Below are 27,825 nucleotides of genomic sequence, written 5' to 3' on the forward strand. Positions count from 1 at the left end.
GTGTAAACGAGCCGAGTCGAGCCTGGCTAGGCTCGAACTCGGCCCGGCTTGGTTTGAGTCTACTATTTTGAGATCGAGCTTGGCTCGAAAATAAAACCCAAGAGCTCGAGTTCGGCTCGATGTAATTTGAAAACAATTTTAAACCAGCTAAAAGTTCGGCTCGAGTTCGCTTCGATAGCTTAAACGAGCCAAAGCTCGGCTTGCCAATGTTAAATAGTAGTTTAGTAGGTGTATTATATATAAAAAAAATAATATAAAATTTGTTTGGGATTTTTTAGGTTTGCAAGCGTAAACGAGCTTTGTATGTAAAGCTCGAGCTTGATAACTAAATGAGTCATATTTCAGGCTCAAACTCGGGCTTGTAGAGCCCAATGGGTTTTAGAGAATTTGGTATTGGTTAATTTGAATGAATAAAGTGATTACAAGAAAGCCATATTGATATAGGCTTTGATTAACTTGGAACCAAATAATGCAATATACATAAGAAATTAGTTGATCTAATTAAATAGATAAATCTTAACTATACAGTAGTTTAATATTGTTGCATGTATTAACTTTCTCACTCTAAAAACTATGATTAGTATTAGAGTTGTCGTGATTTTTCACCGAAGCAATTAGATCATGTCGGCAATAAATCATTAGTAAGGATCTATAAAGGTTCTTCTAAATTATTTAAGCGTCGTACAGAAGAAAAAAGTTGGTACTTGGGTGATCGTTAACCTACATCCATATGTTCAAATCACTCTTTGGGAATCGGCACGATAAGCATTTGAAGTTGTTGCCGAAGTATTTTTGGCCCGTTTATGATACTGGGCAACATAGGATCCACTACATATCGCCTTGATCTACCCTCGAAGTTCCGCACAAGTAATGTGAAAATCCACTATTCGTCTCCTCTTATGTGTTCTCTTAACCTCGTCTCTATTTTCATTTTCATCTACACCGCATCCATATATGTATAACATAACAAAAATACAAAATTTGGTGTATTATATGATTTAAGTTTTATGTTTTAATGAGAGTTTGATAAATTCACATGCTATAAACAATAATATAAAAATGTTAAAGTGTTTTATGCTTCATAGGATCTAGGATATTTTAATGTTTTATTAATAAAAGTTGCATAAAAGGTGATGATGGAAGGTCCACGACCCCTATATTTGAGTCTAAAGTTTGTGATAAAGGACTTCTCAAAACCTTTAGTCTTTTGTTTTTTTCTTTCAACATGCATTTTTTACTGAATTAGATATATATGTTAAACGAGTCATATTCGGGTTACACATATAACAAGTTATAGTTGATTTCTTCGACACAAATAAATGTCTCATTCGTTCAACTAGTCAACTCAAAACCCATAAATCCGTTGAAGAGCGGTTCCAACATTTAACTTATTGTAATGGTAAGCATGTAATGTTTCATTTATTGTCTTTCTGTATTTTAATATTTTGTCTTAGTTGTATAAGAGTTATAAATATTTTATACAATACTTGGATATACTTTCTTAATTGTATTTTCTTATATTAATTTAGATATTTTCTTTTTCTCACTAAAACACCATTTAATTTCCTATCATTTTATTAGTCCACTTTTATAATTCTATTTCCTGTCATATCTCTTTGTCTCTCTATTTATACGGAGTTTGAGGGCTTAAAACACATGTGACAGCCACATCAGCACATGTCAGAAAAATGACATAGTGCAAAAAAGAGAAGTGGAATAGGACGTAAAAAAGTGGCGTTATTCGACGTGACACACACTTTTTATCATTATTTCATATCTAAAAATTACATAAAATCTATTAAATTTAATTAAACAAGAACATTAATACTAATTAAAGAAATAACATTAATAAAAAAAATAACACATAATTTAAAAAATAAAAACATTACATAAGTTAAAAAACGAAACTAAAAAAACACACACGAAATAAAGTAAAAAACATTACCTACTTAAAATTAATCGTTTAACCAAAACATAATTAAACAAAAAATCTAATTATCTACCATACCGAAACATGTTTGAAGTCACGATTGTACACGCGCCGGTGTGCACGGCGTGGAGAGGGCACCACACCAAAATCCCACGACCACTTCGTGTGGTCTTAAGGGGGGGGGGGGGAGGAGGGGCACCAAAGGGTAGTACCCTTGCCCAACCAATAAAATTGCACCATGTCAAAATACCCTTAAGCCACAAACACTGACTGACGGCGCACAACCCTTGCCATAGACTTTTTTTTTTTAGTTTTAATAAATTCAACAATTAAATTTATCTATAGTTGAAATTTCATTAAATAACAATTTAAATTAAACAAACTAATAAAATAAAAAAACACACAATTAAAATAAAAATAGAAAAACAATAAAAATATGAAACAAACTACCCCTTGTTTTCGTGCTCGAGGTATCGTAGATCTTAAGTTGCAAGATGGACCACAAGATCATTTCTATGTCGAAAATGCGTATCTCGATCAAACAACTCGCAATAACAGTATCGTCAAAACGGCTTAGACGACTGGATCTCGGATGTGGACCGGTGAGAATGTATGCGCGTCGTCCTTTAAGATCATATTGTGCAGTATGATGCACGTATACGTCACGCTAATAATCTTGTCCTCAGTCATAACACGCATGGGTCTCCTAAGTATGCCTCATTTTCCTTTTAGCGCACCAAAAGCACGCTCCACATCTTTTCTTGCCCATTCTGACAATTTCTTGAACATCTTTTCATTATGATCGGCGGGATATGAAAACGTATTCACAAACATTGACGAAGTATGGTAGATCTCGTCGGTCAGATAATATCCATGTTTGTATGTATGTCCATTTACTTGAAATGGACACTTAGGTGCGGTTCCATTCCATTCAGCGAGATATATAGGAGATTGTTTGAGCACATTGATGTCATTAGGACCCGTCCTCCAAATAAGATTGTAACACCTCGAAATTTTGCGTCTAATGATGTATTGACACGTGTCTTAAGTTTACGCGTGGTGTTAAATACTACAGGAAGGACTAAAGTTGACAAACATAGAAAGTATGTAAATTCGAGGGTTAAGAATGTCAACGAGGGATAAATACACTGTACAGTAACCCTAAATGATGCTCGTACCTTCAAACGGATAAATCATGGATCGTACTGAACGAAATGCGGAAGAAAGTGAGAGATTACAAACTACAGGGGTTAATTGTGTCAACATGTTTAAGTTATACCTCTGAGTGACCCTTTAACATACCCGAGGCTTTGTAACAGTAGATTACGCTCACTAGAATATACGATATAAATTTCGCGAAGTTCCGTTTTAAAACGAGAAAGTTATGATCAATTTCGTATGCAAGGGGTTAGAAGCGTCAACAATGAAAGTTAGGGCTTTTCGGATAGTAATTAAACTAACCGGGGACTTAACGATGCGGGTAAAAGTCGCGAGGCCCTTATTCGTAAATAAACGAGGCCCAAAACGCAAAGTTACCCCTTCGGAACCGAGAGGCCAGGGTAATAATGGCAAAAGATTTGAAAATCTTGAAAATCAGGTCTCAGGCGACCCGCGTAAGAGAAACAAGGAAGCTCACGCGGGCCGCGAGCCATATGCAGATTCGTTGCCTGACAAGAGGATCCAGGCGACCCGCGTAAGGGTAGCCTGATCCTTCACGCGGGCCGCGTCAAGGCGCCAAATGCAGAATACTGGGACAGAAGCACTGTTTGCTATTTTAACCGACTTATATGGCAATTATGGCAGCATGGGCGCCCCCTAAACGTCCCCTAGCACTCAGGGACACATGTTGATCATCCATGAACAATTATAGCCCTAGTTGTAATGATCTTGTGCTCCAATTTTCACTATAAAAGGCCATGTAGTGCACACATTGTAACCACACCTCAAACCTGCTTTTTTGATCACTTCTGGAGCTCAAGAGCACTCTTCTAACATCTCTGGTCGTGTACCAAGCTTCTGTAAGTATGCCTAACCCTTTGTGGTTTAGTTTTTACATAGTTTTAGCTTAAAAGTCAATCCGTCGTAATTAACGATTGACTTTACGATAAATCACGAATGGTCCAGTGGTTTGTCGAATCAAAGGTAGTTATATGTTGGTAATCATGTAGGCTTTAAACCCCTAAAAGGGCACCCTCTGATTTCCACTCTAACTAGTCCGAATGTCGAGTCAAACTTGCTTAGAAAAAGTCAACATAATGCTATTTTGCGATTTTATGCATAATCGGTAATGTAGATAGCGTGTAACCTGTTTTAACACCCATATAACATGATAATAAGTATATTAACTAGTCTAAGCTTGTTTGATCCGACCATTTACTGTTTTGACCCGGTTCGGAACCGAAAGTCGCAAAACTTTGACTTTTGCTTTGACTTCAGTTCTGACCCGTTTTGGTATAATTTAGATATGCCTTAGGACTCTCTTAGGACCAGGTTACATGATGGTATAACCCTCTGTGACCGGTGTGGTTTGTCCGAGTCTTTAGCACATTTCCGTTAAAAGCTTAAAAGTTGACCATAACGCCCTTTTTACTTTAAAACGTGAATTTTGGACATGTGAAGGGACAATAACCTTAGTTACTGATTTCTAAGCATGTCCCTAAAATCTCACGTCAATCCGAGGTCTAGAATAAGAGTTATGCTAAATAGCGCAATTACGGAAACTTTAGTAATAAAACGACGCATTTAGCGTAAAGCCTATCTAAACCCAAATTTCGACACCAAACCTTTTACACACTGATGTAAAATAATATTTTGAGATTTTTAAAGATTTTTAATCATTTTTAACCTGCTCATAACCTGCGGTTATGGCATCGGTTCGGTAAATACCGAATATACCCTTTTCGAGCATAACTTGAGTTCTACAAGGTATTTTGACCCGATTCCAGTTGCTACTGATTTTAAATAATAAATAGAGTATTTTGGACTTTATAAACTGTTCGGAAAACTCAGATTTCCTGTAGAACTCAGAAACCTCTTTTATAATCTTTAAAATGACCGAAATACCCCTACGGGGCATATAATGGATTTAAACTCGTTACGGGCATTATGGAAGGTATCCTACTGATACCACAACCTCTTTAAAGCATATTGACTTAGGAAACTTGTGTAGGACTCTTACGGTTACCCGTTACGCCTTATACGCGCACGGTTCGGCTTATGTAACTAGTTTACATAAACTAGCCGAAACGGGTCAAACCTTATTGTTTTGACCTCAAAATCCAGAGTGTGATTATATTACCCACATAAAACAAGTCTTCAAACTTGTTGGGTCCAAACCACATTCCATTCCCGGTTTTCGCCTTTCACGCGATTAAACCGTAATTATCCTTTGAAACTAACCGGTCTAAGCTAAGGCTAAATTAAAGACCCGTTAGGATTCTAATAGGTTGTTTAAACCTTCGTTCCAGAGTAGGAGACCAGTAAAAGAAACTTGCATTTGTTTATTAAGGATATTACTTGCTCAGGTAAATACTTTTAACTTATTTTCCGTTATACGGGCTTGGGTTACGGTATTTAAAATACCGCTTGGTCGGGCAATTGTCCCCAACTCATTAGTAGTCGGGTGATTTCAATGTGACCCGTTTAAAAATTGGTTTTGTTGGCTTTACGCCTTTGGGAGCTTAATGACCATGTCCCGGATATCCTTGGCATCATTTTATGAAATGGCCACGACCTCGACACGCGGGTGTAGGCGTACACCCGGCAATGTGTCTATATTAATTAAAGGTATAACCGTTGGTTTTCCCGCCACGGCTTTATGCTTTGTGGCGTGTCTATTAGCCTTAAACCCGGCACGACCCGGGCGACCGAACGCATAGTGAACATGTAATTCTTTTACAAGATTTAATTATAAATTATCCCAAGTTATAAAGAGTTTGTGCCATGTGCATTCAAATCAATTTTTATTAAACATTTTACAAAAGTGTCGGTTGAATGTATTTACCAGTGTAAACTGACGTATTTTCCCCAAAAAGATTAATGCAAGTTCTACTCGTAATAGGCTGGCCACTCCTTAGCATCGTTAGAGTCTCGCAAGCTTGGGATGCCAATATCTGTTGAACAATTATTTTCTATCTTATTTTGATCCCCTGTGGATTACATTTCGACGATAGTGATACTTGGATATTACATTCAATAGTTGAAATATATTTATCTTTATGCTTCCGCTGTGCATTTATATATTGTGTGGTTTGACTATATTGTTGCCAACTACGTCACGGTAATCCCCCACCGGGCCCACCGGTGATACACGTGGAAATCGGGGTGTGACAAAGATGTGTACAATCGATGCTACATAACATCTGTGGAATGTGGTGTTTATCTTCGTGATTTTTGTACAGTTTCATTATGTTGTTGCTTGTCGGCCTACGCAAGAACTCATCACCATACAATTGATTCACGACATTACAAAAAAATGTAGGCATTCCCGCGAAGTCGTTTCGGACATTTGTAAATACTCATCGTTCTCGTCGGGACTATTGCTGCTCGCGAGTTGTTTAACGGAGCATGCAACTTTTTGTATTGCCGTAAAACTCTTTTCAACCTCCCGTCATATCCCTCTTGAAACCAAGAATATTGTGCTTCCACATCTGACATCACCAACAATTGCCCAACCAATAAAATTGCACCATGTCAAAATACCCTTAAGCCACAAACACTGACTGACGGCGCACAACCCTTGCCATAGACTTTTTTTTTTAGTTTTAATAAATTCAACAATTAAATTTATCTATAGTTGAAATTTCATTAAATAACAAATTAAATTAAACAAACTAATAAAATAAAAAAACACACAATTAAAATAAAAATAGAAAAACAATAAAAATATGAAACAAACTACTCCTTGTTTTCGTGCTCGAGGTATCGTAGATCTTAAGTTGCAAGATGGACCACAAGATCATTTCTATGTCGAAAATGCGTATCTCGATCAAACAACTCGCAATAACAGTATCGTCAAAACGGGTTAGACGACTGGATCTCGGATGTGGACCGGTGAGAATGTATGCGCGCCGTCCTTTAAGATCATATTGTGCAGTATGATGCACGTATACGTCACGCTAATAATCTTGTCCTCAGTCATAACACGCATGGGTCTCCTAAGTATGCCTCATTTTCCTTTTAGCGCACCAAAAGCACGCTCCACATCTTTTCTTGCCCATTCTGACAATTTCTTGAACATCTTTTCATTATGATCGGCGGGATATGAAAACGTATTCACAAACATTGACGAAGTATGGTAGATCTCGTCGGTTAGATAATATCCATGTTTGTATGTATGTCCATTTACTTGAAATGGATACTTAGGTGCGGTTCCATTCCATTCAGCGAGATATATCGGAGATTGTTTGAGCTCATTGATGTCATTAGGACCCGTCCTCCAAACAAGATGTGTACAATCGATGCTACCTAACATCTGTGGAATGTGGTGTTTATCTTCGTGATTTTTGTACAGTTTCATTACGTTGTTGCTTGTCGGCCTACGCAAGAACTCATCACCATACAATTGATTCACGACGTTACAAAAAAATGTAGGCATTCCCGCGAAGTCCTTTCGGACATTTGTAAATACTCATCGTTCTCGTCGGGACTATTGCTGCTCGCGAGTTGTTTAACGGAGCATGCAACTTTTTGTATTGCCGTAAAACTCTTTTCAACCTCCCGTCATATCCCTCTTGAAACCAAGAATATTGTGCTTCCACATCTGACATCACCAACAATTTTTAAGAACAATTGTTTCGACATACGAACCCGACAGTGAAATGTTTCCTGATCATACTTTAGTTCATTAACAAAATAATCATTCATAAGATTTTCTTTACCTTGTACATGATCACGTTTGACGATTTTTTTCAGGAATGCACGACGACATTGTTGTGTCTTACGCTTCGGCTTCCTCAAGCATCTCTTTGAAAAAAATTAAGTTACTATCGGTTGACAAAATATTGTCTTCAAAATCGTCGGGCGGTAATAAAAATACCAAAGTCATCGTAGGAGAAATTAGCCATTGAGAAATGACATTGAAAAGGTAATGGTTTGAGTGAAAATCGTAGGAGAAATTAGAGATTTACAAAGTCCATTTAACAAACTAATTTTATCTATTTATTGTTTCTCATTTCTCATTTTTTTCTTTTTTATAAGGTTTCAAATATTATTAGACACAACGTACGGGTCTGTGACAGTTTTGTTTTTTATATAAACTTTCGAATAAAATCACGTATGTTATCAACAACGAGTTCACTGAAACCTTTAACATTATTCTTTTTACTCTTTTTACGCCTCCGCCGCAACGTGAGGTCTCAAAGACTAGTTGTATTTATTTTAGATGCTGAGACTAGTATTAAAAAAATGTTTATGGAAAATAAATGTTGAAGTAATGAGTAAATGATGATGATATGGAAATTCAAATTTGTAGAATGAATTGTATTGGTTGATTGTTAGGGGCATGTAATCATCTCTTTTATATTTGTAAAGAGTAAACACCAAATGAATATTATACTTACAAGTTACAATCTTTATTAGAGGCATGAAATCATCTTTTTTGTAATTTTATAAACATCAAACAAATATTATACTTACAAGTTACAAGCTTTATGCGTATATAATGATGCACATTTAATATAAATTATGTATACATATTACATAGTGATGGCTAGGCTGATGTAGAGAAAAAAACAGTGGTTATCCAGTCACATAAATTTTGTTAAATATTACGTTTGAACGTAGAGAAAAAAAAGTGGTTATCCAGTCACATAATTTTTTTTTTAAATATTACGTTTGAACATAGCAACAATAAGTATTATTTTTATACACTATTTATATTTTCTATGTATTGAAAAAATCATCAAACGTGAATCACTCAAGTGTTTAGCAGATAGGGGAAGGTTGATGCAATGATTTGATTGATCGATATCGGTGTAAATGATCTGTTGATATATGATTTAGTGATAGATTGTTGTTGCGAAATGGGAAAGTTTGAAGTTGCATTACACCTGTTCGACAAAATGTCTAAGAGAAAATTAAATCCAAGGTTTAATACTTTTGCTTCGGTTCTTAATGGTGCGTGTAGATATCAGAACAATGAAATGACTGAATTCGCGATATCATTCAGAACTGTGAAATGATGATTGAATGAATAAATTTTGAAAATTGAAAGTGAAATGATGATTGAAATGGCATAATTATAAAAACTACAGAACTGTTCAATAATGACATAAATGATCCTTTTAAAATGGAAGGGTATTTTAGTTATTTTACTAAAATTTAACATAAAATTTAAATAAGTTTGGTGTTAGTACTCAAATGTGTTACAAGATTAAAACCATGAAATCTGAACATGTTAAAAAAAATAAAATTAGTACCCAAAGACAAAACTAGCTATAAACCACATGATCCATCTATGTAATTAACTCTATTACTATTTAGCATACTAATTTTATCCTATTATTTACCTTATAGTTCTCACTGGTTATTATTATTTAACATACTAATTTTATCATATTATTTAACTAATGTTTCTTTAACTTTTATTTTACACCAAAATTAAGTATTTGAATGGTTTTTTAATTTCTTTTACACCAAAATACGTATTTTAATTCACATAACGTCTACGTTTTAACGTATTTTTTTTGGAAATGAATCGGGTCAGTTATAAAATGTTTTATTTTTTTATGTACATTTTGATTTGGACTATATGTTGACGTAAATTTTGTTTAGAAACAAAATGGGTCAAATACAATACATTTTTATTCGGCACTATAACTTTGAGTTACTATATGTTTCGAGGTAAATTTAGTACGAAAACGAGTAGGGTCGATTGTAGTCTATAACTTTATCACACTGTGTACGACGCCACCGCACATGTTTAAATTATGTCCGTTTTGAGTTGTTCTATGTTTTGACATAATGTTTTTTTCTAAATAAGTCGGGTCAAATATAATAAACTTTCAGTCAACGGTATGAATTCGAATTACTCTACGCTTCAGCGTAAATTTAGTTTGAAAACGAGCTAGGTTAATTGTAGTCTATAATTTCTCACATCGTGTACACGGCGTCGCTGCAACGCGCGACGGGTAGAAAAACTAGTTACATATATATTTAAAGAGTATGCCCCGGTCAAATTATGATTTTGCATCCAGTTTAAAATTATGCTTTTGCCTACAGTTTAAAATTACGATTTTACTCCTAGTTCAAAATTACAGATCTACCATCTATGTAGCTTTTGACAAATTACGATTTCAACCCCAGTCAAATTATGATTTTGTCCGCAGTTCAAAATTACAGATCTGCCATCGTTGTAGCTTTTGACAAATTATGATTTTACCCCAGTCAAAATTATGATTTTGCCCCAGTTTAAAATTCCAGTCTTGCCATCATTATAGCTTTTGACAAATTACGATTTTCTACCCAGTTCAAAATTATATTCTTGCCATCGCTTTTTTAGCAAACTCATGGTAGTGTTTTGTTTTAATTGGTTGACTCGATTTAATTTTTATTCGCTAACGCTCGCTCATTGGTCCTTACATCATTTTAATTTTTTTTTTTCTTAGCAAAAGTATGATAATGTATTAAAGCTCCCTCCCTATATATTATACTTCTCCACCAAAACATGAGCTCGCCTTCTCTACGCAACCACTCTCTTCACTTGCCACTTAACGGTTCACCTTTTCTTTTTTTAGTATGTTTCATCTTATTTTTATACACAATATCTATAACCATAATTTCACAAAATCATATCAATTTCCGTTACAAAATCTTCATTTACCTCTTCTTCTTCTCCTTCAACTTTTTTTTTTTATTTGCAGATTCCTAAATCGATCACCTGAATCATTTCCGATAACTTTCGGTCATGAAGAACTCCAATAACAACTTCCAAGGGTTCACCACTTCACAGGTTAATCTAATCCCAACTTTGTTCATACCAACGTCACTTTATTCAATCAAATTTTAAACGAGGTAATCACATAATTCGTACAGGCGATAGATTTAGCTCACCTATCACCTGTACGAATCATGTGATTACATCCTTTAAAATTTGATTGAATAAAGTGACGATTGATTACAAAACAATAATCAAATTTTAAACGATGTAATCACATAATTCGTGCACGTGGTAGATGAACTAAATGACCACCACCAAAGGTGGTCATTTAGTTTATCTATCATTAGTACTTTTACAAATTATGTGATTACATCATTTAAAATTTGATTATTGATTTATAATCAATCGTCACTTTATCCAATCAAATTTTAAACGATGTAATCACATAATTCGTACAGGTGATATGTGAGCTAAATCTATCACCTGTACGAATTACGTGATTACATCGTTTAAAATTTGATTAATCTTAAACGATGTAATCACGTACAGGTAGTAGAAGAACTAAATGATCTTCTACGTATGGTGATTCCAATAACCGCAGCAAATTGTCTCGTATTCCTCCGAGCTGTTATTTCCGTGCTGTTTCTAGGCCGGCTCGGGAGCCTAGAGCTAGCTGGCGGTTCGTTATCCTTAGGTTTCACTAACATCACCGGCTACTCAGTCCTGGTCGGGTTGGCGTCGGGGCTGGAGCCGGTGTGCAGCCAGGCGTACGGTAGCAACGGGAGCAACAAGTGGGAGTTATTGTCTAATTCTTTAGTTCGAATGATCTTCATACTACTGGTGGCGATCATACCTATTGGGTTCTTATGGTTAAATCTAGAACCGATTCTGTTGTTTATGGGACAGGATGCAGCGATTACGTCAGCAGCCGCGACGTACTGTTATTATTCTCTACCGGATTTGTTAACAAACTGTTTGTTACAGCCGTTACGGGTTTATCTACGGTCACAAGGAGTCACGAAACCGTTGATGTGGTACGGCTTTTCATTTTGTAACCGCAAAATGTTAGTGTAAATTGTGTCAGGTTGACGGGTTGAAATGTGCAACCTGAACTAGAGGTGTACAAATCGGTTTTTAAACCCAACCTTTTTTTTGGGGGGGAAATAAACCGGTTTAAAAAAACGCTTCGGTTTTTTAACCGGTTTTACATGGTGGGAGCCCGAACTGGTACTAAACGATTCGGTTCAGTTAAAAACCAATTTCGGCCAAAAAAAACTGGTTTCAAAGTTCAAGAATACTAACCAGTATACAAACCGCCGGTTCGGTGCAGGTTGAAAACAGATTTTAGAAAAACCTGTTAATAAAAAAGACCAGTTTCGGTTTTTTTTTATTTTTTTATTTCCGGTTTCAATCCTAAAACTGTTTTTTTTTTTTTTTTTTTTTTTTGTACACCTCAAACTTGAACTCTACTCATATTGTTATTTGTGTCAAAGCTCTCAACCTTAACCTGCAGACATATAAAATTCGGGTAAACCCAAATAAAAATACTTAACGAGTTAACGGCTCAACCCTTTTTTATGTGAGTCAACCCAAACTCGACTTGTTTTTATAAAACAGGTAAACCCAAATAAAAAACATATCGTGTTAACTAACCCAAAACCTTTATCTTTTCGAAGGTGGGGTTCAGGTTGGATTTTGGGTCGTGTTAAGAATTGTCACCCTAAACCCTACCCATATTGTTATTCGTGTTAAAGTTCTCAACTCTAACCTATACACACATAATTTTCAGTCAATCTAAACTCTGAACACGACCCGTTTAACTCATTTTTTTAAAAAGTGAAGTTGTAAAATGAGTAATATAAATAGTTTTTTTTTAATATTAAAAATCAAAAAATAGATTGAAAATTACACGTGTATCTTCATAAAAATGAAAAACCGAGAATAAAAGTTATACAAATATATATATTTTTAAATACTTAAACGGGTCAACCCGAACCCGACATGTCTTTAAAACAGGTAAATTTGAACCCGACCTGAATAAAAAAAACTTCCGTGTTAAGAATTGTCACCCTAAGTGTTACTCTTCTGACATACTTAACTTTACACCAATAATTCTAAATTACTGGACGCAGGTGCAACTTAATAGCGGTTGCGTTCCACGTGCCGATAAACTACGTGTTAGTAGTGGAGAAAGGATTGGGTGTGAGCGGGGTGGCGATGGGAACGGTGCTAACGAATTTGAACATGATGGGGTTAATGATAGGGTACGTGTGGGTGTATGGGAAGTGGAGGTGGACGTGGAGATGGACGGAGGGTATTGGGATGAGGGAGTTGGTGAGATTGTCTGTGACGAGTTGTATGGGAATATGTTTGGAGTGGTGGTGGTATGAGATCGTGACCGTTCTTGCTGGATATCTGGCAGATCCACGGCTGGCAGTGGCGGGAACTGGGATATTGATACAGACGACGAGTTTGATGTACACGGTTCCCATGGCGTTGGCTGGGTGTGTTTCTGCACGAGTAAGTTTCTGGCATGAGAATCTTTGTGTTCCATCATCATTATTACTATTATTATTCTCCAGGAATAGCTTATTATTATTGTTTGTTATCTTTTGGGTTACCACACATATGCCTACAAAACAAGCATATGACAAATGTTAGTTACGGAATTCATTGCATCGGGATGCACTCGCTTTTGAATCAGGAAAAACCCATATCTGGGACCGAAGCTCGTGAATACTCGTCCGAAGGCACGCCACCTATTCGGCTAGTCTCCCATCATCATCAGGCGCTGTCGAAACTAAATGATGGGGACAAGAATCGAACCTCGATCACTTGGAACACTAGGTCTTTTTTACTACTCCACCACCAGCTTATTTGACACTTTTTTAGCTATTAAGTATCTAATAACACTACTTAGTATAATCTGCCATTGATACGGTATCTGTGGATAAAAGAGGCGACAATGGGAGACTAGGCATATAGGCGACGATCGCTAGTTCGATATTTGAACTAAGCGGGTTTTAGCTTACCGCACTGTCGTGCATTCGGGCAAGTATTCACGAGCTTCGGCCCTAGATGAGGTTTTTTTTATTCGGAAATAAGTGTATCCTGATGTGATAAATTTCGTCAGTAGCCACTTAAAGACTTTGTTGGCTTTTAAAAAAAAGTACATGACATTAAGCAAATAAAAATAACTTCTCAACCGAGATGTGAAATTGTTCTGTAAATATGTATAACAAACCAAGGAAAACAACCTCTTTAGTTTTTATTTTTTATGATATATAACTTAAATTTATATTTTTTTTTATCTTTTACCTTTTTAACTTTCACTCTTTCCAACAAGTCTTATGATATCCTAAAAGACATTTTTTATGATTATGTAAATTTTAATTCACGTATTATTTATTTTTAATGTGTTTATATATATATATCCAATACAATAGTGAAAATAGATACATTAGTGTATAATATATTAATTATTTGAAACTAAAATATATAGATAATACTAAAGATGTTAAAATGGATATATTTTCTTCTCGAAATAGATCAGGTCGGGTTGGGTTAGGTCACGTACACGTCTTTTCTAACACATATTGATATTGATCAGGTCGGGTTGGGTTAGATTAGGTTATGGGTATATGTCTATCCACTTTTTTAATCTATTTTTAGAATTTGTTTATTTATAAAGAAAATAATAAATCAATTTAAAAGTGTCCATTTATACTTTTTAATCTTAAACATAATAGCGCTAGTGAATCTTTTTTAATCTTAAAAAAATTTATTAACAAAGGTGACAAGGATTTTTATAGAAGGAAATATCCTTTCTTTTTAGAAAAATAAATATAGGAATATCAAAAAACGATTCCTAATGATTACAATGGATATTGCGTTCCTATTTGGAGCTATTCTACTCATAAAGAACAAAAAAGTATTTTGTTTTTATGTAAGTCAGGTGTAAAATATATTGATAAACTTTTGATTTTGCCTTTTCAAGGTTTGTTCTTCTTTTGTCCTTTTAGAGTGTTAAATAATTATTAAAACTTATATATTTAATTTACATAGGGGGTGTTAAATTCAAAAAAAAAAAAAAAAAAAAAAAGAGAGAAATGTAAGAATCGCATAAGGCTAAAGGGTGTGGGGGGCATAGGTTGGATCATCAATGCCACATAGGACCATTATTAAATTGCTACACCATCCTCTTGCTTTATCCACCATGGTTGGCATGGATTAAACCATGGCAACCATGAGCCTACTTTCCTTTTTAAATATTCTTTTTTCTTTTTCACAAAAATTAATTAAAATAAGAAAATAATTGTTTGGGTCATGACCACACCCTTAGGGTAGTGATTTTGGATGGTGGATTAGAAGTGGGTGAAATGACGCTGATGTGGAGGGTCATGGTGACCATAAGGGTCATGACCACACCCTATAGCCTAAGTAGTTGTACATAGTGCCTGAAAAATAATCAGAAAGAAGACACTTAAAAACGGACCAGTTATGTATCTATTTATTATATGATTATGACGGTTTCTACTTAAAATTGGTTATGTATTTTTTTATATTTCTTATATTTGTTTCTACATGATAAACTTTAAGGTCGGAAATGAGCTCGGAGCAGGGAGACCATACAAGGCAAAACTAGCTGCACTTGTGGCCTTGGGTTGTGCTTTTGTAGTTGGTTTCATTCATGTCATTTGGACCATAATTTTTAGGGACAAATGGAGTGCACTATTCACCCATGACCACATGCTCCAATCACTCGTGTCATCGGTCATGCCGATCATGGGTCTATGTGAGCTAGGCAACTGCCCACAAACCACTGGTTGTGGGATCCTACGTGGGACAGCTAGACCTGCGGTTGGTGCACGTATCAACCTCGGTTCTTTCTACTTTGTTGGCACTCCGGTGGCCGTGGGCTTAGCTTTCTTTTTGAATGTTGGATTTAGTGGTTTGTGGATTGGTCTTTTGTCGGCTCAGTTGGCGTGTGTGGTTTCGGTTTTGTATTCGGTTCTTGTAAAAACAGATTGGGAAGGTGAGGCTTTGAGGGCGGAAAAACTAACGAATTTGTCGAATGGTGGGTTGGAGATGGTCGCGGAATACGATTCTGATGGTAGTGATCATGAAAAAGGGTTGTTGATCGTCAAGTGACGATTATTTATAACAGGGAATACAAGAAGAAAGAACACGAGGGTGTCGTGTCTATAATAAGCTAGTCGATCGCCATAGATTTTTTCTTTTTTTTTTTTGGAAGTTAACGTGGCGTTGAACCGGTATTTGTATGCGCTTTTGTATTTTGTATATAGTTTTGGATCAATGGATAACATTTTGTGAAGAGATTCGACTATCTCAATCAATTGCATATGTTTTTTAACAAATTGATTCGAGCATTGATTCATGTGATTTTGATTTTACAAAGAAAGCTATTGAAAGTAATAGTGAATAACGAATACCAAGTTTTAAGTGAGATGAGAATATGATACTCTTAAGTTTTATTTTTTAACACACACAAAAAAGAAAAAGAAAAACCCAACATGATACTTTTAAATTTTGCTATATTATATATATATATATGTATATGTGACATTAAGTTATAAACCCGTGTATTATACATGTTAAATAAATGAAATATCTTACGTAAGTAAGATGATAAATATCGTATAAAAATTGCTTAAAACTATCCACAATCAAGTAAATGTCAATTTTTTTTATTTGAAAATTAGAGAAAAATAAAACAGTTTTGAAATAAATTTACATGCATTAAGAAGCCAATATACAACCTGAACTATAAATAATTTGAGATGGACGCCAACATGAATAATATGCTAGTACTGGTTAAATCTTAAACATCAGCTTAAGCATAGATTTCATCGGCGGTTTTTACTTTCATATTATGTTATTTATTTATTTTTTGTGAAAGGAATATTAAAGCTTAAACATTTTTTAAAATAACCAAAAACAATTATACTATGAAGTTTAACGACTTTATCTCTTTGGTTTTTTCTTTCGGTTTGTTATATAAAGTGTCCTTGGTGTAACGAACCAAACCGATATCGATCGAAACTAAATTCCTGCTGAATTGCATAAGGGATTTCTGGAGTTATTTCTTTTAATTATATATTTGTTAGTGTTAATAACTAAAGAAAATCAAACACGTCCCGTAACTTTATCCACGAATTAAATGTAAAATTAGTGAAATTCACCCACTTCATGTTTTATCTAATAAAGTATAGATTTGACGAGTGACAGATGTCTTGTAGGGGTACGAACGAATATCTCAAGTAGCTAACACTAAATTCCACTATTGTAGTTGAATTCTCATCCCATCATGTATTTTTATTTCAAAAGTTCAATATTTATCATTATTTATTTATTTATTAGTAAACAAACGGCATCGAATATGATAAATTAATCTAATTATTGTCCTTAAAAGAATCCTTCCTTTTTCATTATAAATATAATATTATTCCAATATATTTAATAATATGAGGTCATAAATCAATTGGTTCAAGTATACCTTTTTTTTGAAAGACCAACAAAAGTCTGAATATCGAGGTAAACCCCTGCGATAAAAATAAAACGACTGACTTAACCCATAAGACTAGAGGGTATGGAGAGCCCCATCCTCAAGAAGATGGACCGCCACGTCGACGCCACGTAGGAATGGCTTGGAGGGGATGAACCTATGGGGGTGGGGGATGAACCCCTTTATGTATATATATGTATGTATGTATAGGTATATGTGAGAGGCAAGAGAAGAAAGGAGGACCGGCTACCCCGGCTGTGGGGTGCGGGTTGTGCCGAGCCGAGCCCCAGGGGGGCGGTGTGGGGGACCGGCGCCGGTCCTAGCCGGGCCTCATCCGGCCCCTATACCTTCTAGTTTAATATTTTTGCTTTAAATGACACTTGAACCTATGATCTCTGATTTGAAAGGTCATGAAGCTGTCAATACACAATAAGGTTATCTACGGTTCAAGTATTATTTAAACCGGATTTAAAAAGGTTGAGAAAGTAGGTGTAGTGTAGCACGTGGAAAGGGAATGGAGTGCCAAAGATTTGCTTTATTGGTACTATCCGCATCTGTGCAAATATTACTAATATTATATGCTTTTCCTTCCACTACTTCATTTTCTTTTGTTTTTTCTTTGCTTGCCAATTATATTTTTTATAGTTGATGATTTTGCTATGTAAATAAAATACTAGTGAAAGTAAATTCAAAACACATCTTATAGATGTTGAACCATGGTTGGGTGTAGTTTTATACTTTTATAGATGTTGAACCATGATTTTGTTATGTAAATACTAATGAAAGTAAATTCACATTATATATTATATATTATATATAGAGTTAACGAAGGACGATGAATATTAACTTTATTTTTAAAATAATATATAGCTTTTTATTATTATTATTTTACTTAATATAATATATGATAATAGTTTATTATTATATTTACTTTTAATAACATATTTTAGATTTTTTTCCTTTTATAAATCAGTATATTTCCTTTACCATTTTTTAATATTTTCTTTTACTTTTTTAGAACATATATTAATTTATAAAAATAGTAACTTTATTTTTAAATAATATATAGCTTTTTTTTATTTTTTATTTAATATTTTATATTAGTTTGTTATTATATTTACTTTTAATAACATATTCTTATTTTATTTTTTTCCTTTCTAAAACCATATATTTCCTTTACCATTTTTTTAATAATTCGTTTTTGTTTTTTAGAACATATATTAATTTATCAAATAATTTGATACCTCTTTAATAATTTACGTTTATAACTTTTTTTTAAAAACTTAAACACGTAGTTGTGCTTGATTTTCCCTCGACATTCCGTTATAAGTTTTGTAAAAACAAAGTTGTACTCAAAATAAAGTATTTATTTGGTATCATAAAACGGTACAATGATAAATTAAACCGTCCTAATGGTTTGTTTTTCTAAACAACATGCTTTACTTTCAAATCACTTTTGTTTTATATTATCGTTTGCTCGGTTTCGCTGCAACACGCGACGTAAAAAAACTAGTTAACATTAATAAACAAGCTAGGACTTTGGGTTCCAAATACCCTGAGACCTAACTTTTTCGTTAAATTTGGATCAATTTCTCTTTACTTGGTTAGCGACTAGTAGAAACCGGGTTCGAGTACATACCCAAGTATGGGTATGACTGGGTTTTGAATTCTCGGGTATTGCCAATCCCGGGTTGGGTTCAGGTCCAGGTATTGGCTAGGAATTCCATACCTTGTGTACCCGACGGGTTCAGGTAGGGTTCGGGTTCATGTTTTCTATACCCGAGTATTAGAATACCCTATTTCCGGGTTCAGGTAGGGTTTGGGTACGGATCGGGTTCAGGTATAGATTGAGTTTTTGTGTTCATTTTTTGCATAAAACATAGAAATCGAAACCTTTTATTTCATAAAACATAGATTTAAAACACACATGACACATAAATAACAAACGGAAGCCATATTAAGAGCGTTTTTTTGATGATTTTCGGTGTATTTCAAGTGGTGTGACTTAACCCAAACATTAGATTAGTACTTATACCAATTGTAGGAGAGTTGGGGGCGAAAATCTGCCCCAGAACAACACCCAACGGCCGGAACAAAGATGCAAAGCAGCAACTGGAATGCCCATATGGAACCTGGTATCGGGTAGTTGTAAAACTTGGTCCGGGTTTTCGCTGAACCCGGGTACGGGTATTTGTAAAATGTTCAAATGTTGAATCACTTGTGTAACTTCTAGTACATTGTTGGTGACACATGACACATAAGTTTTTATCAGTTTAATAATCATATAAATTTCACTAATCCAAAGAAACTATGATTTTTTCCCTATAAAAATTGAACCTGATATTACACATCTTAATACTCATTCCACTTTTAAAGTTTCTGGGTAGTAACTTTTATTATATCGTACATGGCAAACTGACAAATTAATACATGCAACACAACACCATCATGCACAAAAAACACTATTTAAAAGCAATATAATTCATTTTTCTGAAAAGGGACTCGATTTCATAATCCGCTTCAAGACCCAAAACACTCAGTCGGCCTTGGCCTTTGTTGTTATTAACTAGAGCACGACGAGTGCTTTCCATATAAAGAACTTGTTTAGTGGTTCTAAGTGGGTTTTAGGGCTTAGTCCCCCCGAATGATGTAAAATGTTAAAAGAGTGGGCCGCTATAGTGTTGAACGCGTAGTTATTTGGGTTCTAGATGCATTAGGTAATCTTGCAACACAAAACACCATTAGCCTCGTCACGGGTGGTATCACGTGACCTCACTGTCAGCGCAAGTATTTTTTATGTCATGAAGGGAAAAACTCTAAATGAGAGTATTTGCGAGTATGGGGTATTGAATGTGTTGACACGCTAGGATCTCGTGTCATATGATGGTGGGCCTCGAGGAAAAACATTGTAACAAGTACGAATTCATATCGTTCTTCCTTTTTGTAGGGTATGAGTGTGTCATTTTATATCTAACATATGACATAATTTCTTATCTCCAAAAAAGATCAACCGTTGTCTATATTAACTAGCGGAAATTTTAATTCATAACATGACCATAAATACGACAAAAAAGATAATTAGGATCTGGGATGCCTATTATAACTCATTTACGAAAAATGGGTCAACCCAAACACGACTCGATTTACATATGAACCAACTTGAACACGATTGATTTGATAAATAAGCTGGCCCGACCACCCATTTAAGACACAAATACAACGCGGTTTAAGAGTGTGTGTCAGGGTTGATGCCTTTGACACAAATAAATGTATAGGTTATGTTTGGATTCACATCTTAAACCACACTTTGCGAATTGACCATGATAGTAAGAACACTAAAAGCACGAGGCAAAGATTACTAAATAGTCGCATTTTCGACTTGTGTAAAATTAGTTCAATGAGTGACGAATCCGACATTAGGGACATTATGACATGTCGATATCCAACATAATGTGTATGAAAAGAGGACCAAAAATCAAGGACCTTATGAATGAAACTATAGGGAACAAATAAGTACAAGGCAGGGGAATGGGAGTATATAAAATATAACACCAAAAAGGCAAAAACATACTTACTTCTAAACGCCTATTCACGGGTCCTGTCATCGGCAACGTTGTAATCTTGTGTAGCGAAAAGTATGAGCAAAGAAACGGAGAGTATTTATTGAATAAGCTTAACTCAGTCTAACGTCTGATCTGAAGAAAACTGTCCAAAAATATCGGGACATGAACCCCACTTAGCTTCTTCTCGGGCCTCCCAATAACCGCCGGTATAAACAAAAGTATCGGTTGCTTTATCCTTTGCAAACCACCGCGGTTTCCACCCCCTCTCTTGCATTTTCCTAGCCTGAATTACATCAGAGCATTAAGATATGCATCATGGTCAAGTAAGATTGCATACGGTTCAAAAGGAGCGTTCATAAACCATTTAGACTGACCGAATCGCCCAAAACCAAAGCATGCCGCCTGGTTTAAGATTTATGCGGTTTGGTCCACGGTTCAGTTTAGGCAGTTTACACTTTACAGGTCCAGAAGACACTGCTCATTTAGCTTTTTTTTAATTATTTTTTTGAGTAAAATGCCATTTTCGTCCCTGAGGTTTGGCCAGTTTTGCGACTTCCGTCCAAAGGTTTGTTTTTCCGCATCTGGATTCAAAAGGTTTAAAATCTTGCCCTTTTCAGCCGGCTCGTTAACTCCGTCCGTCAGAGGTATTTCTGTCTTTTTTGTTAACTTAAAGGGCAATTCGATCTTTTCCAGCCTTCCAGGGGTATTTGGTCCTTTTACGTAAAGTGAAAACGACCGAATTGCCCTTTACGTTAGCAAAAAAGACGAAAATACCTCTGACTTAATGAAGAAAAATGGATGGAGTTAACGAGCTGGATGAAAATGGCAAGATTTCAAATCTTTTGAATCCAGATGCGAAAAAACAAACCTTTGGACGAAAGTCGCAAAACTAGCCAAACCTCAGGGACGAAAATGGCATTTTACTCTTATTTTTTTTCCTCACTTTCAGAATATGCAATTCTGTATATATGTATTATATTCATGAACCATTTTGTTGTTTCAAAAACTTTAAATACAAACTAACGATTTTAGAAAGAAAAAAGTATAAACATCGGTTCAAACCGTCAAAACCAGCCAACCAAACCAACCCGGTCGGTTTGATTTGTCGTTTTCCTAAACCACAGTTAGCGGTTTGGCGTTTCTATTATACGCAAATTTTTAGGTTTGTAAATGTTTGTAGCAGGCTAGCAGCTACGTATGAAGTTGTACCTGCCGCTGACGTTGCTCGAGTCTTAGCTTCTCTGCATTTGCCATTTCATACTCGCCATTTTCTAAGCACCTCTGATCTGGTCTCAGCCTTGAATCGGTTGGTGGAAGCTTCTCCTGAAACAAGCATAATACAGTAACAAATTATTAAAACAATCTTAAATACACGAAACGCCAATTTTCAAAGTGATTTAGGTTTTACCTTTAGTCCAGGGAGAAGCTCATTTAACGTAATAGCAAAGCGGGTTAGGTTATATCTTGTGGGAACCTTTGGAGGTTTGCTTCTTCTCCATAGCAAACGCGCATCTGAAAATGGGTCACCTTTTCCTTTTCCAGAACAGTCTCCGTTCACATAATGCATGCTTTCGTCCCATTTGCCAATTAAAGTTGCTGCCGTTTTTCCACTCCTGTCTTGAACAACGCCTTGAACCTGCATCAAGATTAAATTTACAACAAAAAAGAAGGGCTAATAACTAGGGCTGTCAACGAACCGAACACACACGAACAAGGCCTTGTTCGTGTTTGTTCATTGTTCATGAACAGTTCCCAAACGCTTACCGAACGAGATTTCTTATTCGTATTCGTTCATGAAGGAAATGAACTGTTCATGAACACATACCAAACATACACGAACGCAATCGAACACAAACAAATGTTCATAAACATGAACACAAACAAATGTTCATAAACATGAACACAAACAAACGTTATATATTCATTTAAAAATGCAATCTGCATTTTTTATCTGAAACATTACGAAAAATCCACCAAAACTAAATAAATACTTAACATATTAACACAAAAACTAAGAAGTTTGTCAAGCTTTAACACAAACTGAAATTGAAATGGTCAAATAAGGGATGTTGACGAAGGCCCTTCGTCAACATCCCTTATTTGAGTCAAAGGCGTATTGTATAGCTATAGTTTCAAATTATTAATAATTAATGCAAATAAAATAAAAATGTAACATCAAAAAAGCCTTTAAATGAACGATCATAAATGAGTGAACATAAATGAACACATTACCGAACGTTCACAAACATAAACGAACGAATGCAACCTTTATTCATGTTCGTTTGTTTAACTTATCGAACAAAATTTCTTGTTCATGTTTGTTCATTTATTAAACAAACAAACAAACATAAACGAACTTCCCGCCGAACAGTTCACGAACTGTTCGCTGAACGTTCGGTTCGTTATAGCCCTACTAACTTATGATACTACATGAGTGTAATGTGTATATGTCATCACAATCTAAAAGAGTAAAACTTGAAATAAACGGCATAATAAACCTGATGTGGGTTCCGCTCTATGATCGACTGCTCCTTAAACTTGAGCTTACAGGAATAATTTTGGTTCCCTTGGATACGCATGGTGCCATAGTGGTCACAGTAAAGTTTACCCAAAATAAGATTATATATGGATGTTGTAACCTGAAACAAGATGCTACATGAAAGAGAGAGACAAATCTTACAAAAGACTTGAACTTTAATAAACATTTACCAATACCTTACTCCACTGAAAAATTTCTCCATCGTCGAACTTTAATGTTAAAACCCCAACGGGGTCGAGCTGAATTGAACGACCCCAAAACTTGCTTTTCAAGTTGCTATCTCCCCAAAATGTCCAACCGTTGCCCTCACAGTGACATGCTACAATCATTGGGTGATGACTGACCTGTTTCACGAATATAACAAGTCAGATGTAAACGATGATGACCGTGTGTCAGACACGTTACAATCATTTGGAAGATGTAAACCTTTTCGGAGAAAAACCGCAGGCCTTTATCTGGATAGTCCGCCTCATAAGTTTCCCCTAGCAACGGATTAAACGGTTTGCAGTTTCTTCCTTCAGTGGAAGCGTATCCAGATACTGCAAATGCAGCCACATTCAAAATCCGCATAAGGCTATTACCCTAAAACAGATTTGATACCCAAATGTAAGAAGTCTGTAGTGGTCAAATGCGGTCAACTTTCATAGCTTCATATTCATTAAACAAACTCACCCTTTTGCCCCATTCATATGCCCGATCAAGAAGATAAGAGTACTCCAAATCTTCAAAACATTTTTGCAGAGAAGATATAGGTTCGTTGAAGTATACAGGAAGACACACTTTGGTAAGATCTTTTCCGATATTATCTTTGATCATTGACCAAAGACTTACTCCCTTCTCCTTTTCTACAGGATCTGGCAACTTCTTCCGTCTTTTAACACAAGGAAAATTAGTACCGACTGATCTAATAGAAGCATCGATTTCCGGTTCGTTAATTTGGTCTTCGTCGTCGGATGTAAAAGATGGCGACATCATGTCGGACCCACTGCTTTTAAAAGAACCTGATGATAAAAAGTCCCGGGTGTCGAAGAAGGCGTTATCTTCATCATCTGACTCTTCTTCTGCAGCATCTCCCCTTTCGTTATCATCCTCTGATTCACTTGGACTTGCTTCTGACAGAACGTAAAATATAAAAATATTGTTCATATAATTCAATTATTCAAAAAGTAAATAGTTTTCCATGTCATCTTAACCTCTACAGATATCCAATGTGATTTTCACCATGTACAGTGATCAGTCCATCTCGGGTTACAAATTAAAATACAAAGCATAGATAACACTGATACAATCTAAAAGAGAGGAACAAAGCATACCGCTATATTTATCTTGCCTTAGCCTCGAAGTTGCCCCAACTTCCTTTGACTGCCTTTGACTCTCATCTACTACTGTGTTCTCAAGGTCAACCTTTTCCGTCTATAAGCAACAAAAAATAGATTACCAAAAGTTGAAAATGATTAAATAGTAGAATTGGTAATCTTAGTCTTAACACCATGCGCCATACAGTTATAGTAAGATATTAATTTTGGATACAATATTATGTTTTAAGAAATATACAAGGACTAATAATATCATTATTAAGAAAGATACAACTAATTCTGTGTCACTTACGTGTCAACCCGTTTTTGACCCTGTTTAATTTCATGTGGGTTCAGATTGTGTCACTTTATTTGTGTTAAGTCAGAATCTTGTTTCGGGATGACCCATTTTTCGACATGTATATCGGTTTGGGGGTCGAGTTCGTTGGGTTAATTGGTTCGGATTACTTGGTTCCGAAATTTTGGTGAGCCAAACCAAACACCCAAGCGTATTTGAGTGTATTTATGTACGGACAACGAGCGATATGCATGTGTACATGACTGCACTTATGTGTACAAGTAGTCAAGTACATATGTTTACATAATGTGTGTCCCTATAGGCCTATAATCTGTATTATGTATGTGTGTGTACACACACACACACACACATCTGTGTGAGTGTATATACATATAAACTCTTTCACCATCACAAATTTCATCGTGTTGACTACATGTACATAATTTAGTGAAGTTCTTTAGATGTGGCCTTTTAACAGTTTAGCTTTGATAATTTTCTGGCCTTTATTAGGTTTTACTATTTTTTATTTACCTCTAACATACGCAATGTGTCCGTGAGAAGCAAATACTTCTGCTTGAGAAGCACTAATTGATCTTGCATTGCTGAAAATTCACTCCTCATAATATTTTCACTGTCCTGAATCGCTGCTTCACTTACACCTTCTTCCAACAATCGCTGCCTCAACTTTTCCGTTGATACGGCAATGCCAGCAATAGGAGCCATTAATTCACTGTTAGACATTCGAGGAAACATCCCCTTCACAGCCTGTAAAGCTTCCATCCACGCAATTCGATCCTCCCTTGTGTCTGCCCTCAAATGCAGCCTTTTTGTCCCGGTAAAAATGGAGAATCTTCTGTCATCTGACCCACTTTCACGAATAGATGAAACCTACAAAATAGAACGGTATTAGTGTTTCCAATCGATGATTATCATCATCATCATACTCCGTAAATCCTACCAGTAGCAAAGCTAAGGTAGGGTCTGGGGAGGGTAAGATGTAAACAGCCTTACCTCTACCCCGTAGGAATAGAGAGGCTGCTTCCATTGAGAGCCTCGGCTCGATAGTAGTTTTTCCGTAAATCCCACCAGTAGCAAAGCTAAGGTAGGGTCTGAGGAGGGTAAGATGTAGACAACCTTACCTCTACCCCGTAGGAATAGAGAGGCTGCTTCCAGTGAGAGCCCCGGCTCAATAGTAGTTTTGCATCAAGCCTTGGACCTAAGGCACATATCACTCAGCAATCGGGACAGACCGATTGATGCATGTACCCTGTGTCTTTCAGCTATCAACACCAACACATGATACATGATTAACCGACCCCCATTTTTAACGGTATTTTCACGACAGTAGTAAAATAACATTAAAGTTAGTGCAATTTCAACCCCCCCCCCTCCCCGAGCGTCCACACACATTTTTAACGTTAATTTTCCAACCGATGATCACTAAAACTAAAAAACACTTTAAAATAGAGACCGAATTCACCTTAAGATGAACTTCACCAATCGGCTTCCGATGCAAATGCTGCGAATTACCAACATAAAAACCCGAACTCCGCTTGGACAAGCGGCGAAAAGACTCATCACCAATAACTCTAGCCCCTTTGACAGCCTCTCCACTAACAAGAATCTTATGAGGCCCATGAATCTTGTAATAAGAAAGCACTCCATCCTGCAACACAAACCATCTAGGTCTCCATCCTTTACCATAATTAACCCACTTATTCAACACCCCTGATATCCCATTCCCCACAATATCATTAATAATCTTCACATCTCTCTGATCCTGATTCTGATTCTGCTTCTGATAATTGTGATTCTGATGATGATTATTATTACTATTATTCACGTTAGGTTTAGGGTTAGGGTTTGGATGTATGTGATTGAGAAATTCCGATCTCACGGCGGCAGAAGACGACGGAGTGGCCGGCATGGAGTGGTTATGATCGGCGGCAACACAACAAAAAGGATGCATACATATATATATGTAGATATATAGATATATATACACACACGATATAAATTAGAAGAAAAACATAACCGTATATGTGGCGGTGACGATGACGGTGGTTATAAGTTATAGCTTATAAGACGAGTGATTGATCGGAGATGTGGAGGATTGAGTGGTGGTGTGGTGAGGTGGTGTTAGAATAGGGAAATGGAGGTGGCCGGAGGGATTTGTGAAGGAATATTCCGGTGGACGGTGGGGGTGACCGACTCAGATGCCTGTATTGTTTTTTTTTTTTTTTTTTTTAATTTGTGGAATGTTTTACCGGCCAATGATAAGTTTTTGAAGAGTTTGGGTAGGGTTGGTTATAAAGGTAGGTGTTTAGGACTTGAATTAAATGTATGATGAGACTTGTGAGTTGTGAGAGTGTTGAGAATCAAATTGAGTTGTTGGATTTGTTGTTATCTTAAGAGTTAATAGTTTTGTAAAAGGGTTTTTTAATTAAAAAGGAAAAAGATAGAGAAAAGTTAGTTTGTGGTATCTCATTAGACTTGTATAAAAGGGATTTTTTAATTAAAAAGGAAAAAGATAAAGAAAAGTTAGTTTGTGGTATCTCATTAGACAAATGGTGATATATTGGAGTTTAAAGTATTGAGGATTCTATGTTGTAATGTGATTGGTTTAGAGGGTGGAATTTTATAGAAAAATATTGCTCTCTTTTGTGTTAGAAGAAAAGGAATATTGTATTTTAATAGTTTTATCTATTCGTCGTTATTGCTAATAGTTTCAACTTTAAAAATAACTACCGATAATCTTAACTATTAACGTATTGGCCTTCAATGCACCTTGATTAA

The 27,825-nt window shown here is 35.7% G+C and overlaps 2 protein-coding genes across 3 annotated transcripts; one reads left to right on the forward strand and one right to left on the reverse strand.

The window, feature by feature from the left end:
- Nucleotides 1–10,616: 10,616 nt before the first annotated feature.
- On the forward strand, nucleotides 10,617–16,145 carry LOC110889499 (protein DETOXIFICATION 54). Its single transcript, XM_022137034.2, has 5 exons — nucleotides 10,617–10,664; nucleotides 10,792–10,880; nucleotides 11,358–11,842; nucleotides 12,941–13,328; nucleotides 15,408–16,145. The coding sequence occupies exons 2-5, from the start codon at nucleotides 10,836–10,838 to the stop codon at nucleotides 15,957–15,959; spliced, it is 1,470 nt and encodes a 489-aa protein (XP_021992726.1). The 5' UTR covers nucleotides 10,617–10,664; nucleotides 10,792–10,835; the 3' UTR covers nucleotides 15,960–16,145.
- Nucleotides 16,146–20,689: 4,544 nt separating this feature from the next.
- LOC110889500 (oxysterol-binding protein-related protein 1C) lies at nucleotides 20,690–27,397 on the reverse strand. Of its 2 annotated transcripts, none has more exons than XM_022137035.2 (10): nucleotides 26,510–27,396; nucleotides 25,561–25,917; nucleotides 24,750–24,849; nucleotides 24,109–24,548; nucleotides 23,863–24,018; nucleotides 23,613–23,780; nucleotides 23,396–23,536; nucleotides 22,306–22,533; nucleotides 22,107–22,220; nucleotides 20,690–21,180 (listed from the first exon to the last, which is right to left on the reverse strand). In XM_022137035.2, exons 1-10 carry the CDS (start codon nucleotides 26,996–26,998, stop codon nucleotides 21,013–21,015), a joined length of 2,361 nt encoding a protein of 786 aa, XP_021992727.1. In that variant the 5' UTR covers nucleotides 26,999–27,396; the 3' UTR covers nucleotides 20,690–21,012. The 2 variants fall into 2 exon arrangements, with proteins under 2 accessions (XP_021992727.1, XP_021992728.1); XM_022137036.2 differs by having other exon boundaries at nucleotides 20,737–21,180; nucleotides 24,109–24,545; nucleotides 26,510–27,397.
- Between the last annotated feature and the right edge of the window lie 428 nt (nucleotides 27,398–27,825).

The sequence above is a fragment of the Helianthus annuus genome, chromosome 11 (assembly GCF_002127325.2).
Source record: "Helianthus annuus cultivar XRQ/B chromosome 11, HanXRQr2.0-SUNRISE, whole genome shotgun sequence".
NCBI classification, from domain to species: Eukaryota; Viridiplantae; Streptophyta; class Magnoliopsida; order Asterales; family Asteraceae; genus Helianthus; species Helianthus annuus.